Raw genomic sequence first — 15,974 nt, 5'->3', positions numbered from 1 at the left:
CAGGGCCACATGCTACCAGCTAGCTAACGTGCACTGCCAGACAAGGCAAGATGATGCCAATGGCTGCCATCTTACGTTGCCAATCGTTCAACGGAAAAATAATTTTCTCATAATTTTAACGATATACAGGTACCATAGTAGCAGATGAATTGAGTTATTTTATTTGTCTTTTTTTTCGTCAGAACACGTCTCGAGTGTGCAATTTACAAAAAAAAGGAAAAGAGCTAGATCTACAAAATTTGAGGACCCATTTTGAATATCTATATCATTTATCTATATACTGTACATACGATCTATTATTATTGCGGATTGTAAATTATGGACATTCATAAAATATTTGAAAATATTTTTAATGCATTAAACGCAAACAGCATGTGCATTATTTGCATGTAAAAATTAACAAATGAAAATATGTACAAGCACTAGTAAATACAAATATAAAAGAAAACAGAATAAAATAATCACTCATGACATGTAAGGTATAATTCTGTCCAATCATGGCTCTGTTAGGCCATTGAACTTATTTACATTTTTATTGAAATTATTTTGACATGGATTTGATAGAAAAATGTCCATGATACAAGCAAAACCAAAAAGAAAATGTCTGCAACATTCTGAAAAGTCGTTATCATCATCATCACAATCATTAAATCAGCAAACCAAGGGATAACAGAAACAACCTTTGTACATTTTACAATTAATTCATTTGACCAATTCAAGTGTGACGAAAGCCAAATGTCCAGTCAGTCAGTCTTTTTCTTTGTTTGAATCCATGCTGTTAAATGTCTACTTTGAAGTCAATAAGTTAAAAATGACATAAAAATAATAAATAAGCGCCATGCCAAAATGATTGCTCTGTGAAAATCAAAGCTCGAACAAACAAATACAGACAATCTTGAATGTGAATTCTGATGAGCTAAAACTGAACTGAGAAGATATGCAATACATTGAACTGTTGTTGAATCGCTCCAGAAATATGGAGGGAGGAAGCAAATGTGTAAAATAGCTTCTTATTTTGGAATTATTTTACTGTGAACATGTGGGAATGTGATAAGTAGTGTCCAAGATCCCCTGAATGAGCTTTCAATTTGGAATGGTTTGAATTGAAAGGAGATTTATCTCAAATCTAAACGTCAGTTTGGAATTTTAGCAGTTCAAGAACTTAAAAAAAGAAAAAAAAAGAAATTAGTTCTCATTCACTTGAATCGTTTTTTAAAAGGGGAAGTCAAGTAAAAAAAATCTTGACAATAATAGACTTCATTAGTCTTAACATGACAATCATTCATGGCATTAAAATGGGTGTATTTCGCTGCTTAATTCATCTTCCACAAACACAATATTAATCAGAATGCCTTGTTTAGACCAGTGGGGGCACATAGAACACTGTAGTGTAAACAACATTTTTGACTTAACTTCCCCTTTAAGGAGAAAAGTGGAAGTGTGGCAAAAGTGGGAAGTTTACAGCACGGAAAACAATTCCGTGCCTTTCCTGAAGTTTGTGACAATCTGGAAGTTTGACATGCCGGCAAAATGTGGAAGGGGTAGAAGTGCAAACTGAGTGGAGAAGCAATATCTCACATTTTTTGGGGGTGCAAAACATGAGTGAATCCTCTTCAGCATTGATGGGAGAATAGGCAAAACAGAAAAGCCAAAAGGCGGTATTAGGTGAAGCTCATGGACACTGTGTGCTCCAGAGCCTTCCGGCGGAGCGAGGCGATGCTCGTGCCCCTCCACATGTCACTGTCCGGTGGAGATGAGCACAGCTGCGGCGAGCCACTCATGTTGGTGGGGGGCACCATGCCGGGGAAGGGAGGCTGGTACAGGTGGGACTGCAGCCCGCCACCGCCGCCTCCACCGCCGCCCGACATGTTGGACAGCCCCATGGAGGTGGACGGCGGAGGCTGCTGGAGGCCGCACTGGGAGTGGGCCAGGGATTGAGCCATGGGGGGCTGGCGGCCGCCCAGGGCGGGAGGCAGCTGCAACTGGGACATGTTGGCGGGGGCCCAGCGCCCGTCATTGGCGTGGAAAGAGCACAGGCCGTCACCCATGGCCGCCGCCGCCGCTGCTGCCGCTGCCGCCGCCGCTGAGGTGAACTGCTGCAAGCCGTGGTGCGTGGGAAGCAGTGTGCCCGGTGTCCGGAAGACGTTGGTGCTCTTCTTGCGCTTCTTCCATTTGGCACGGCGGTTCTGGAACCACACCTGCACGCGTACCAACACACCACTATATGAGAGCGTTTCACTCGTGAATATAAAGGAGAAAAAATCAATAGTGTACAGAAGAGTGAGCGTTTCAGTGGAAAAAAAATCTGCTGTCCATATGAGCATTTCAATCATATATATGAGAGAATATCAATCGTGCCGGAGGATTTCATTGGTTTATGAGAGCGTTTTATTCATGTACAGTGCTGTAAAAAGTATTTTCCTCCTTCCTGATTTCTGTGTTCTTTGCATATTTATCACACACAAAGATTTCAGTTCATCAAACCAATTTTAATATTGAACAGAGAAAACCCAAGGAAATATAAAATGCAGTTTCTAAATGCCAATTTTTATACATATAATTTTATATATATACTGTATATATATTTCTAAACCTACCTGTCCCTATGTGAAAAAATAGTTAGATGGTGGTATGATATATAAATAACTTTTTTTTAAAACATTTTTTCAAAAAACTTTGTGGTGTATACATAGTATAATTGGACATAATACTTTGTAGAAGTGTACTGTACTCAGAGCCTCTAAATAAATACAAATCGTAAGTAATCCAATACAGGAATGTTGTAAAAGTGACACCAAACATTTCTATTTCAATCCCACAAAACACCTCAAATAATGGACAAGCTCCCCCTTAGCACAAATTGTTTTAGTGATGTTTATGAGCTTTAATTTGTGATTTTAAAAAATCTGTGCTTGGGCACGGTTCGTTTAAAAAACTGTCCCCTCATCAATAATAATTAGTCAGAACTAAACATTCATTCATCTATTTTGGAGCTTGTTAGCAAATGTTAGCCAGTTAGCTCCGACGTGATTTCATAAATGTATTTCAAAAACGCACTTTTGAGTCATTTTCTGTTGTTTTAAATGTGTTCTCTCGTTTTAACAAAGCACTTTCGTCCATTACTGTTCAACGTGTTTACATTTTTTTTTGATCCCTTAAGATTTTATCTTTTACTTTGTTCGTTATTTGAACATGTTGTGACCACATTTAATCGAATCATTTAATTTTTTTACGATCACTATTTTCTTTATGAGTTCGAAAGTACGCGAGTGCACCGCAGAGTCGCTTAAAATGTCCTCAACGTACACGCGAATGACCTTCAATTTAGTACTTTGTTGTTGTTTTTTTTACAGGCAACTGTTAAAACAAGTCTATAAATCATCACGCCGGTCATAAATGTATGTATTTACGGGTTATGTCCACAAAGTGCCCCACGGCCTCGTCGCGGATTTTTATTTCCAAATAAAGACAAAACAAGGGGTTGGCACAGGTCTCTCGTACACGAAATAATACAAGAGAAAAATGCGTGCCTAGAGCAGATAATGATTTCAAAAATGAAAGTCAGGCATATTGTACCGCGTTAATGCGGAGGAAAAGCACCGGTGACAAATGTTGATGATGTTATTTCCCGACTCGTCACATGATGAATGAATGAAAGGAAGCGAAGCTGCTCTAATCAAAGCAAAAGCATCCCAATTTTCTCTCTCAACAAATATTCTAAAATATATATATTAAGAAATTTATATATGTATATATATGTAAAAGAAAAACATGGGATGAAAAAAAAGAAAGACGTGACAGCTTGGCTCGTCTCTGTCTGATGAGCATCATTTCAGTCGTTCTAATTTTATGCAAATGGAAATCGAATTGGCCATACCGTCATAATAAGAACAATAACAGTCATGATGATTATGGTTATTATGATGATTATGATAGTGATGCTGATGGTTATTTCAGACTGGGGAGGCCCCTTTCGCTTGGCTTTAAGGTTTTCTGTTCTATTGTTTGTGCATTTTACTTTGGGCTTCGATTATGTGAACCTCTTGGCTTATATGTTTACACTCACACTTATTATTTATTGCTCGACAACAATCAAAGCAATAACAATATATTTGGATAAGAATATAAACATGAACGCATACATTAATCATTTATATGTATGAGTCACGTGGTGTTTATTTTATTCGACCCCCGCCGCCCAAAAAAAGAAACAAACAAAATACCTGGGCAAGAGTGCACACGTAGGTTGGATCAAAATTGAGTTTAGGAGCATATTAAACACCTTTATAGGATTTGAAAAAAAATCTATTTTAATCGAACAAGAATATCTCTTTCATATTTATTATTATTCTCGTGATTACACATATTACAGCAACCTATCCATATACGCAACATTTAAAATGCACTTGCTGATGTTTACATTTCATCATTGGATTTTATGTTTTGGTCCCGTTCTTTACGTGGCGCTTTTAAAAAAAAGTGCCTTTTCTTAAAGTGATTCTCTTACAGATTAGAAAACGAATTTTGCATATTTATATCGATCACAAATGCGTCCCCGGAAGAAAATGAAGAGATAAAAAATAAAATACTGAAACTTCGTTGTTGTTTGGACCATTTTTTTCTTTCTGTTCTGCTATGTTTATTCTAAATGACAATATTGCAAATTGAGAGTTACGTTTGTCACTATTTGATAGAATTCAACAAAAATTTATTCGATTCAGGCAACCTGATTATTTTTGTAGCGCTCCTTTAAATGCATTCGCGTGCCACGAACTATTTTGTCACACTAAATATTTTTTTTCATTCAAAACGGAATGATATCAAGCTGTTATTGATGACGATGACGACGGTGGTGCGGTACCTGCACTCTGGACTCGGTCAGGCCGATTCTTAGGGCCAGCTCCTCCCGCATGAAGATGTCCGGGTAGTGCGTCTTGGCGAAGCTCCTCTCCAGCTCGTTAAGCTGTGCCGGCGTGAAGCGGGTCCGGTGCCGCTTCTGTTTCTGGGCCTGCTGCTGCTGGTTCTGATTCGAATTCTGCTGCTGTTGACTCCCGTGGCCGCCGCCGTTTTGCTGCTTATCCTGCTCCTTGATCACCTGGACCGGGTTGGATCCTCCCCGGTCTCCTCCAGTCGGCCCAGAGGCGGTGACGTCATCGGCGGCGGTGGCGGCGAGCATGGTGGTCCCGTCCACGCCATCCGGGCCCGGACCGAGCTCTGCGGAGTGTCCCGGGTCCGATCCACCTCCGGCCAGTCTGCACTTTAAAGCCTCGCGGTGGCCCAGCAGCTCGGCCGCATCTTTCATCCCTGCGCGCGCGCAACAAAACATCTCTTCATATGACGTAGCCTAAATGTGAAATTGAACAGCATTTTTTCACCCTTTAGGTCAATTTGAGCCGAAGCAATTGACATCTATAGAAAATCAATATATCAGTTGTCGCCCAAATTTTCAGGTCCTAATATTCGTTTGTTGACTATACTGAATGAACAAATAGTAATAAAAAAAAAGTTACAGTAACCAATCAAAACAACCCGAAGAAATGAGAGTCAAAATTCTGTCAGGCAAAACACACATTTTAATTCCAATTAAAAACTAATGAATCGCAGAATTATGAAAGAAAACCTCGAGAAAAAACACAAAATAGTCCCACTTCATTCAAGTCATATTTCCACAACGAAAATTGTCAATATTTTATCAATTCTGCCTGGGTATGTAAACTTATGAGTACAACTTATGATAACAAGAATGAGCTAAGCATGACACGTTATAAAGTTGTATCATGACATTATTTTTGTTTACCCAGTTGTCTCAATTAAATTGGGGGAAAACATGAAACGAAATTTTTTTTTCAAACGTTAAAACTGCATTTTTATAAAATTGACCTATGGAACTATGAGGAGAAAGCACTTCATAAACTGCCTTTGAAATACTCGCCAGGCACTCTCCATTCGACCATTGTTAAATCAAATTACGCAGTTAATATAATAATAATTGCTTTTCCAATGAATTAGCGCAGCGAATCACACGAAGACAGTGTGCATTGACCGTGATATTCGTGCGAGTGTGTGTCTGTGTGCGTGTATGTGTGCGTGAGTGTGTGGAGCTTACAGCAGAGTTGAAGCGCCGAGTTGGGCGACGACAACTCACCCAGGCGAGCGTCCAGGAGGTCGGCGTGAGAGAGCATCGCCTGCCGGCCCCCCTCCCCAAAAAAAGGCGAGGAAAAAAACGTGTATGACTATTTAGGAAAGCTCGCTGTCCTTAAATGAAAGCAAATTCGCTTTGCGCTTAAGACGTCCAACTTGCATTATAATGCACCTTGGAAGGACGGGGAGGTGCCTAACGGGCGAGTGCAGGCTCAGGCGCCCGACCGCGACGACCAATCAGAGGGGGAGGAACCCCGGCGAAGCGGCTCCGTCTCCCCCCTGCCACAGGAACACGTACACGCCATAAAACACTTTCTCTCCCATCCATCTAGCATTTGATTCCCCTTAATTGACTTTGATTTGTGCCCCAAATTAAAGCCCAACAAGGTCTTCAACTGATGCTCACGGCTTCTAGCACTATGCTAAACGCCCCGGTTGCATTAGCGCAAATCGTGGGAATCACTTTTATGAGGGTTATTTAGTGATTTTTTTTTTTTTTTAATGAAGACCTGGGGGCCCATTTGGGTTTCAAAAACATTCTGTCATCACCTCTGCCTCACAGTGCAGAGGTGCAGGGCCTCCCTGTGTGGAGTTTGCATGTTCTCCCCCGTGCCCGCGTGGGTTTTCTCCGGGTACTCCGGTTTCCTCCCAGATAATACATTTATACTCACAGGCATAGTCTTTATCTTCTGCAAAGAGCAGCTAACCTGTAGCATTCTGCAGCTTAATAAGGACTTTTGACCAGCTCTGCTTTATACTGCCTCCAGGTGGCCAAGGCGCACACACCAGAATGAGCAGCACAATGTCCCTTGAAAACTAAACAAACAGTGGGACAAAAACAGTTTGTGTAGATTTGATTTATTTATGTGATATGACTGTGTGTAAAGTTGTTAACATGACCCCAGATGCGATTGTTGGCCACGTGGCATCGCTCAATTAGCACGGCGACTCACCCAGCCGGCACCCCAGTAGCGGACTCCATTAAGGCCGTGAGTTATGTGAAAAGAACACAATTACAGCTCCGAATGTCATAATCAGCGCTGAAAAGTCATTCTCTCGTAAAGGGACGGATGCTGGGTGGGTGTCACATAGCAGCTGCAACGGCGCGGGGTGCTGTTACCGAGTGCGAGCACTTCATTACAGTGTTTTCTTATAGTAGCGGTGTGTTCCAAGTATTGTCATCGAAATACCCCAAAATGTGGAATTATAAGGATCTGGTCCAGGAGTGCCCAACGATCTACTTTTCAAGCAGCCAAATCTGTTATCGCATATGCACGCATACAAACAAGCGAGCAAGCCATATAAGACCCTTACATGAACGAAACAGAAAAATAAACCAGATACAAGAAAGACTGCGTTTGTAAAAAGGAAATCACTGCCTACCTTAGTGGGAGACCTGACACAGGGAGGCAGGGATGCAGTTTTGTTGCTTTAATTGCAGAAACATCATTTCGTGTGACGCAGGTCATGCTGGGGAAGAGACCCAAAACATCCAGCACTGATGCTATGATGCTAAAAATATATTTCATACAGAGAGTAGTGTCCAACTGTTAGCTTGTCCCATTGTTTTACAGTTTATATATTGTTTGACAAACAATTGGTTGCTTAATGCTAACAGATAATGCAGTGTTGCCGAAAAAGACAGAAGACAGACGTGATTGTGTTCCAGTCAGTCTGCAGTGTATTTGTATGACATCATCATGAGAACAAGACAATTTGACGGCAAAAAAAAAACAAAATAAAATAGTCGTATTGATTGGGGAAGTTTAAAAAGCCCCGGCATCAGAAAGAGCGGAGGTGAATGTGGTGGTGTCTCCATATGGGGAGGGGGAAAAAAAAAAAGGAATGAACATTTGACACCAGCTCAGGGCAAGACATCACGCCTCCAACTTGATGGAGTCCAACAGGCTTTTGGCTTCCTGATACTCGGCCGACTCTGATAATTCCTCCTCCGCTTCCTGCAACGACGACAACAACCACAACAAAACACACTCAGGTGGCTTCTTTTAGCAACATTGCAACTGCTCTCATGTGACAAGAGTCGAGCCAATTAAAACCGCTACTGCAGTGAAAAGACTATAAGAGTGTAAAACAGACAAAGATAATCGTGAATATGTGGGAGCCGGGTTACGAGCTAAGAGATGACTTTTTTTTTTTTTTTAATGACAACTGACCAGCAAGTGTGACAGGTCGCCGTGGGCGATGGTCATGCGCCGTCGGCTGTCCGGGATCATCATGATGGTCTCCTGCAAGCTCGCCATCTGAAAAACAGCAACAGTCCAATTACAAGCAGCAAGAAGAAGCAAAGAAGGTCCCAAATGAAGCTGCGCGAACAGAGCAGAGAGAAATGCAACCTTCGGATATTTTTGGATGTTCTGCTTGAATGTGTTGCTGCTCCATATGTGTCCAAGGAGCAGTTAAAGGTTTCTAATTAGCGTAATATCTATGTTGATTTCCTGTAGCCTCCATAAGGCGCTTTGCATAAAATGTTTGCATTAAGCTAGTGGAGTTTCGTTGGAATACATCAATGACATGTACAGTCAGGTTTGGTTGAACATTTTGGTGTTACAATGTTGAATACTCTTGACAGTTTTACACTAAACCTCAAATTTGAAGAACTGAGCGAGTCTTCATTTCGCCCGGGTGATTATCATACGTTTCATGATCGCTGTTTTAATTACTACAACTTGTTTTGCTGTACATATTTTAGCCAGCTTGGATTTTTTTCCTGAGCAAGTAATTTTAAAAAGCGTTTCAAAGCACACGTGTGAAAGTAACAGCACACGACCCGTCAACTGCGGCGGCGGCAGCGACACGAGGCTAAGCGCTGGCGAGCCGTGCCGGAGAAAAGTCGCGGCGCCCTCTGGCTGCGGTGGAATGATCCCATCAGCGGTGGGATAAAAGATGACACTTAGCCACGTATTGATTCCACGAAAACAAAGAAGCTCTAATCCATTCTGCCTCAGACGCATCATCTCCAACCATCATCCATCTGGCCTCCCCGCCTCGCCATTAACGCCAGCCAAGCGTGCCGCTGCTCGGGGCCCCGACCGCCGCGCTATGAATGAACAAACAAACACGCGCATGCTTGGAATTTTAATGCTAGTGGTAAACATCGCCGCCATCTGCGGAATAAAAGACGAGGCAATTCGGACTACCACAACAACGACAACAACCAAAAATGGAGAAAAAGCGCACTTGAAGTCGTTACCGTGAACTAGCGAATCTTTTCAGAATCGATTATCGGACCGGTTATTCCATCGATTAGTCGGATGGATTTGGAGCCTCCTAATTTCAGGGCTAAAATTTGGCTGACCTATTTTTGGGGTCGGCTGTATTGAAACGAACTAACATGTGATGTGTTCTTAAGTGTAGTCTCGATCTCAAACACCACATCGGATATTCAGAATACAGGCCCCGTCGCATACGTGCTGCTTGATGAGGAATGCGTCGGCTCCCGTCTCTTTCAGTTGGTCAATCTTCTCTTCCTGCTGCTTTGCCTCCGTCCGGTATGACGCCTCCTCTTTGGCCAGCCTGCAGACACAAAGGCATTCTTCAAGGAATATACATCCGCACCATGACTTTCGTGGACTCCAGGTTTCATGTTTTAACTTTCACTTGGTCAATTGTTTGGGGGCGGGTGGGGGGGGGGGGGGCTTTGTGGGGAAAAGTGCCATTACAGGCTGAAAAATGGCATTGATTTCCAGGCATTACAATTGAAGCAAGAAAAACTAATATTACTATTGCTTAAGTACCGACAGTCGGTTTATCTTTATAACACTACCCCCTGGTGGTCACACCTTACACACCAGCCCAATGCCCAATGAAGTGAAGCAAAAATGTTCATCTTGTATTCTCACTGAGCCCCAAACGCTTGTGAATCATTGCGCAGAGCCAGATATTATTTTATTTATTTTATTTTTTTGGTCACGGATGTTTAAAGTTGGAAAGGTGTGTTTAGGCATCATCAATGTGTGTTTAGGATCATCAATTTAGCCCCTAAATTAGAGCAAATCAGGTGGTAAATGGGGCCTGTTTTCCTTGGTTGTTAGTGAAAATGGAGTGGGAGCACATTGATCCATTTGGATTATTTATCAATTAGCAGCCAAATGGAAGTAAATCTATTAAACACAATCCCAGCCCACTTGGCATAACACACATTTGCCATTGATAGCTATTCACTCGGCTAATCGTTGTCATCCCAATCCAAAGTGACGAGACTATTTTCTTTTTCAGGAGCACGGCAGTGTGAATGGGTATAATAAGCCACATTAGCCACAAGGTTTTACTCACCGGCTAATGTCTCTCTGTCATTTATTTACATCAATTGCACCTCGCCTAGGACACCAAGAGTCGAATTCAAGTGGAGCGGAGTGTGCGCTCTCGCATGTTTGGAACACATACCCCCCCCCCCCCCCCAAAAAGTGAATCATTTAAATAAAAGTGAAGGACAGTCTAATAAAATGTCTGCACCTCCCCTTTTTCCTAGCACTGATGTTAATTTCTTATTTCTCACAGAGTCGGAGCGCCGGGGGTCACGGCGGCTTTTAAATAGACCTGCCACCTCCCGCTTGATGGAAAAGGCAGCTTGCTGGAAAATAGGAAAAAGGCGAAGAAGAAGGAAAAAAAAAAGGGGGTGTAGGGGGGATTAAAGCCAGGCCAATATTCCGCCACACTGTATCTTTGAGGCGGCGTGTAGCGGGCGACCGGGAGGACAATGACAAAGGCAAATTACTGTTGTCATTTTATTAAGAACATTCGCCTCACCAGAGTAGCCAGACAAAAAAAAAAGATGGTGTGAGGAAATAAACCTGAATACACACTTGGATAAAAGTGAAGACACATGGCAGAATAGGAGACAACGAGATAGAGCAGACATTTTAAACCTCCACATTTTAAAAGGGTGGCAAGTACAATTTTAAAATGACAAGTTCAGGGTGTAGTCTGCCTTTCGCCCACAGTCAGCTGGGATAGACTCCAGCACCCTCCCATAACCCTCTTTGGGGATAAGCGGTGTTGAAAATGGATGGAATGGATATTTTCTGTTTCCGCTGTCAGATAATGGGGCAAGTATGAAATATTGAGTGAAACGTGGCCTAGTAAGACTACCTGGGACAGCACACCCGCTACAGCTTTCGGGCAACAGAGAAGACAGATAGACAGAGTCATTAGTTTTGGCGCTTCCTTGGAGTAAATAAATCTTTACTTGGGTCTAAAGAGTTAATGACTCATAGGTCAAGGTCACGGTCACACTGGGCAACAGAAGTGGTATAAGGGAATATGCAATTTGATTTGTCACCTAGGGCGCTCTGCTGGCGAGAAGCAAAAAAGTCCCACAGTTCAATGTTGCCCATTTAAAGGGGCTGAAAAAAGACATATATTTATGTCTGTCTAACCCGCTTGGCTTCACCCACAAGAGAGGTCGAGGCAGAGGGAGGATTTATTTATTTATTTATTTTTTTTTTTTTTTTACAGGACAACACAAGCTTTTCTGGGACATTCCTCCCCCATCTTTCATGAAAATTATTTAATAATTTTTCAGGTTTTCCAAGAGGCTTGGGAACAACGTATTATCATGGAATCAACAAAGCGGTAGATTGGAAATAATATTAGTGAATATGAAGGGGTAAAATGACAGCTGATTTGCCTAAAGAAATGTATTTATGTCTTAATTTTTTAACGTTGACATGACTTAACGTGACAATAAGGTGTCGACGTCGTAGAACGACTTTAAGAGCATATTTTGAACAAATGGAACTGAAATCATGTCATGAAACACTTCAAATACAGCGCAAATGTCAAGTGTGACAGTCAATAGATACAGGCACTGTAGCTTGTCGTTAGCCACACGGCAGCTAACTAGTAAACAAACACCAAATGCGGATGAAAAAAACACAAGCGACGAAAACAAATTTATAAGATATATGACACGCAGAGCAAATGGCGCGCCAGTGTGTCACACCCGCCGTAACGCCTCGCTCTAAAGCACCCCAGAGGCGTAAAGCCTTACCCGGAGGCACCGTCGCATCTTCGGCCAGATCTGCCTGTAAACGGGGCTAAGCTAACTAGCCTGCTAGCTGCGTTAGCGTCACATTCTCCTGATGTAACCCTTTTTAGGCAAACTTACCGCTTCAGAACGCCGGTTTTGATCTTAATCTGCCGTATTCTTGGGTCAGCCATGGCTCCGAGTGGTGAAATTGATCGGTGACAAAGAGCTGTTGTCGCGTGCTCGAGCCAAGCTAGCAGGAAGGAGGCGGTCGGCAAGGCAGGCGTGACGAGATGATGGCAGCGCAATCGATCACAGCGCAGAGTCAATCACGAACAACTTGGAACCTTCAGTGGGAAATCACTGCGAAATAGTCAAATAAACGATTTACATTGTCATCATGCGACATGAAAGGCTTCAAAATACTATTGAATGTAATTTTTAAGAATTATTTGCTTGCCATATTGCATGCTGCAATGATAGGAAAGATGGGACCACGAGTACATGTCTTTTGACAAAATAACAGGGACAACGATTTTAATCATGTTTTAGCCTTCTTATCTATCTTTAGTTAGATTGTGTGGCATTAGAATGTGGTGGTCATTGAGGAATTGGCTAACCAATAAATGGTAGATGTAGACTTAAGGATCATACGAGCATGATTTGTAATGTTTGTTTTCCATTGTATCATACGCGACCCCACACGTCTGATTAAAAGTCCTTGCACTAACTTTCCCGCACAAGCTTGAATGCACGACGGAAATGTAGATCGACTTGCGGTGCATGCGATAGAAGGTCACGTGGGGAACACTCCCCTACCCCTGCCCCCTTTCAGACGCTGTCCGTGATTATTGTTTTTTTCCCCCGATTTTCCCCTAACTAATAGGTGGGACGATCAAGCATTTGCCAAATGCACGTGGCCTGTTGCACTTAATTGATAAAGAGCGGGGAGGGGGAAAGTGAGGGAGGGGGTGGCTGGGTGCCACTACTGGGTAATTTGCGGTTTAATCAGCGTTTATAATGAGAGACGCTGATTAGCGCAGGTTGGAAATAAAAGAGAATTACAAGGAACTTCTGTCAGAGTCCAGTGATAATTCACTGCTAATTGTCATGATTAGAGCCAACTGGATGACTGATATATTGCAATGCCACTTCCTAATAAATATGTACAGGCGTGCGTGCGCTGTGCATGTAAAATCAAATACAAATGGAGGGAAGCAAGTCGTTTGGATTTTCAAACAAACCGGCTAATTTCGAGGCTAGGTAATGGCTGGATGGAATGGGAGTGGGGGTTTCCTGGGAGCTCGGTAGGGGGTGAGACGCGGGGCTCCGAGACGCGCTTCCTTGGGGCACTGACTGATTTGCAAATTAAGGGAAATTAGCGAGAAATGTGTGTATGGAGGCCCTTGCTCAATTTCTGTTTTGTAGGGAATGAGAACTCATCCACACACACACACACACACAAGCGGCACTTCCATAAATCCATGGTGATAAAGCGAATCACTTTCCCTCTTTCCTGTCCTACATTTCCACCTTCCCCTCATTGTTCCTTTCCTTCGTCTCTCATTTCCCCTCCTACCTGAAGGTCGCTTTTTTGTCACTTCCCGCATCCCACTATGCGTAACGGTATGTGTGTGTGTGTCTCAATGAGCGTGTGCATACGTGTAGATGAACAGATAAATGTGTGTGTACTCAAGTGTACACGGATACACACACGCATTCACCAAGTCAGCAGAAGTGTCCATCCATGATTACGTCTTCCAAGCTTCCCGGCAGTGCGAGGGGAGGGATGAAGAGGGCGCAGGAGTGACGGGTGGGTAAATGAAACTTTGGAGGGGGTCACTGGTTTTGCGCGTGGGCTATTCATCTTCCCCCTCCTCACATCCTACCCGCCGCCGCAGCAGCCGCCGAGGCTGCTGGGTAATTACCTCTCAGCTCCCGTGCGGCGCACCGCTTCATTATGTCCCCACGCAACCTTTGTAATTGTAGAGGGGGGGAACATGGTCGCCAAGCGTATCGGGATGTAAACACCCGACACGCTCACGCACCTCAAACCCTAAACACACCTTGCGAAATTTCAGCTCAGCGACCATCGAACGAGACAATTCTTCAAAGAGAGGAAATGTGTGATGATTGATTAACCACATCCATCTGTCCAGTATTTCGATATGGCAGGCATTGGACATTTCTGTCATCGTCTTTGAAGAACCCCTGAAAAGGGTCCAAATCAGCCCAAAAGGGCTTCTTTGTAGGAGAATGGGAGACTTGGAACTTTTTTGTGGATTTAGTCATGATAGACAAGCCTACCAAATTTTATGTGGCTAAACTGGCTTGCGTGGTTGCATTTTCACAATACCAACAAAATCCTGGGTGGCTAATGAGTAAGCCAATATGGCCACTTCAAGCTACATTGGCAGACTTCCTGTTTTTAGGCATTGCAATCTTGAAACGTTTTTGTGAATCAACTCATGATAGACCAAATTCCATGTAATTTTTTTTCTAACTTTCCACTCATGAGTGAATTTCTCAAAAAGGCCGCTTCAAACCAAAATGGATGACTTCTGGTCATTTTGAGTCATGGGTGTGAAACTTTTTTGAAACTTGTTATGATAGACATGTGCACCCAATTTTGTCTCAGTGGGTATAACAGTTGTCCTATTATGATAAACACGTCTACAAAATTTCATGCCCCACTGGTGTCCGGAGCTATTTATTTATTTTTAACTTTCCAACGGTGCACTTATCAAGTGAATTTGCCCAAAGATGCTGCTAAAAACCAAAATGTCTGACTTCCTGCATCTTTTCTGGCATGTTGTTGGGGCGTGTTGTCTTGTGGCTGGATAAACGTTTGTTTTGACAGGCCTGGTGGGTCCTGGGGGTCCATGGGGGCCCACGTGTCCTTGACAAGATGAATGTTGTGATGTTCCAGAGACGCTTAACATCCCTATTCGGCACCCTGCGGTCCACTTGGAGTCTACACATACACACAGGTACACACATACACTTTGTCACCGTGACAGCACACGGAAAGCTTCCATTTGGGAGAAAAGCACAAAAAGAGCCAAAGAGGAAGTAAGAAAGAGTCCACATTCAGCTCCAGTGCCGATGTTTCGTGCAATCTGACTTACCGGTATTTTATTTTCAATTGTTCAGCATTCTTTATTCATGCTTGCCCGGTATATTTGATTTATTGTAAAATATAAACAAATAAGCAAATATAAAAACATGTGAAACTATTATTTTATGAGTAAACTTAAAAAAAGAGAATTGTTGAATGTTTATTTTATTTAATATTTAAATTGATTACAATTGAATACATTATAATCATAGACTTTTACAATTTGGATTATTCTCATATTAGTTACACAATTTTACATAGAAAACAACATTTTGGCCAAATGGTTGTTTTTTTATTACAAAATTCAATACATAAATGCAAAAAAAAATTGTGAATTGAACTGAAAATAGAACAAATTTAGCCTTTTTTGTGGTGAAGTAGTTAGATTAAAATGAATTTTAATAATTTTTAAAAAATCATATCCTTAAAAAAATTCACAGATCACATTTGAATCTCTGTCATTTTTACGTGTCATGTTTTGTTTTTGCAACAAACGACGTCCTTAGGTGATTTTGTAAATGTCACTTTCAAGGGCCTATTTTGTCCAGGCGAGTGTTGTCCACTGGTCCGAACTGGCGTCAGTAATGGCGTGAGAGGGGAACGCCGTGCGCCCGCCTCTTTCGCAGGCAGCCATGCAGGCCGTGGGGTTTCGGGAGTAATAAAGAAGGCGAATCAATAGGGCATGCAATGGCGCCGAGGTGCCGCCATTCATCATGCCGCCCGGCTGAC

General features: G+C 42.5%; 2 protein-coding genes across 2 annotated transcripts; both read right to left on the bottom strand.

Moving 5' to 3' along the window:
* Positions 1–334: 334 nt before the first annotated feature.
* On the bottom strand, positions 335–7,442 carry otpa (orthopedia homeobox a). The gene is made up of 3 exons (XM_086135493.1): positions 6,107–7,442; positions 4,862–5,304; positions 335–2,198 (listed from the first exon to the last, which is right to left on the bottom strand). The coding sequence occupies exons 1-3, from the start codon at positions 6,180–6,182 to the stop codon at positions 1,662–1,664; spliced, it is 1,056 nt and encodes a 351-aa protein (XP_085991619.1). The 5' UTR covers positions 6,183–7,442; the 3' UTR covers positions 335–1,661.
* Positions 7,443–7,799: 357 nt separating this feature from the next.
* On the bottom strand, positions 7,800–12,436 carry tbca (tubulin cofactor a). Its single transcript, XM_086135494.1, has 4 exons — positions 12,269–12,436; positions 9,570–9,675; positions 8,316–8,402; positions 7,800–8,099 (listed from the first exon to the last, which is right to left on the bottom strand). The coding sequence occupies exons 1-4, from the start codon at positions 12,319–12,321 to the stop codon at positions 8,019–8,021; spliced, it is 327 nt and encodes a 108-aa protein (XP_085991620.1). The 5' UTR covers positions 12,322–12,436; the 3' UTR covers positions 7,800–8,018.
* Between the last annotated feature and the right edge of the window lie 3,538 nt (positions 12,437–15,974).

The sequence above is a fragment of the Hippocampus guttulatus genome, chromosome 17 (assembly GCF_054856545.1).
Source record: "Hippocampus guttulatus isolate MCC_2025c chromosome 17, RoL_Hgut_1.0, whole genome shotgun sequence".
NCBI classification, from domain to species: domain Eukaryota; kingdom Metazoa; phylum Chordata; class Actinopteri; order Syngnathiformes; family Syngnathidae; genus Hippocampus; species Hippocampus guttulatus.
Note: the sequence above shows the minus strand (reverse complement) of the source record. Positions and strands in the feature narration are given on the sequence as shown.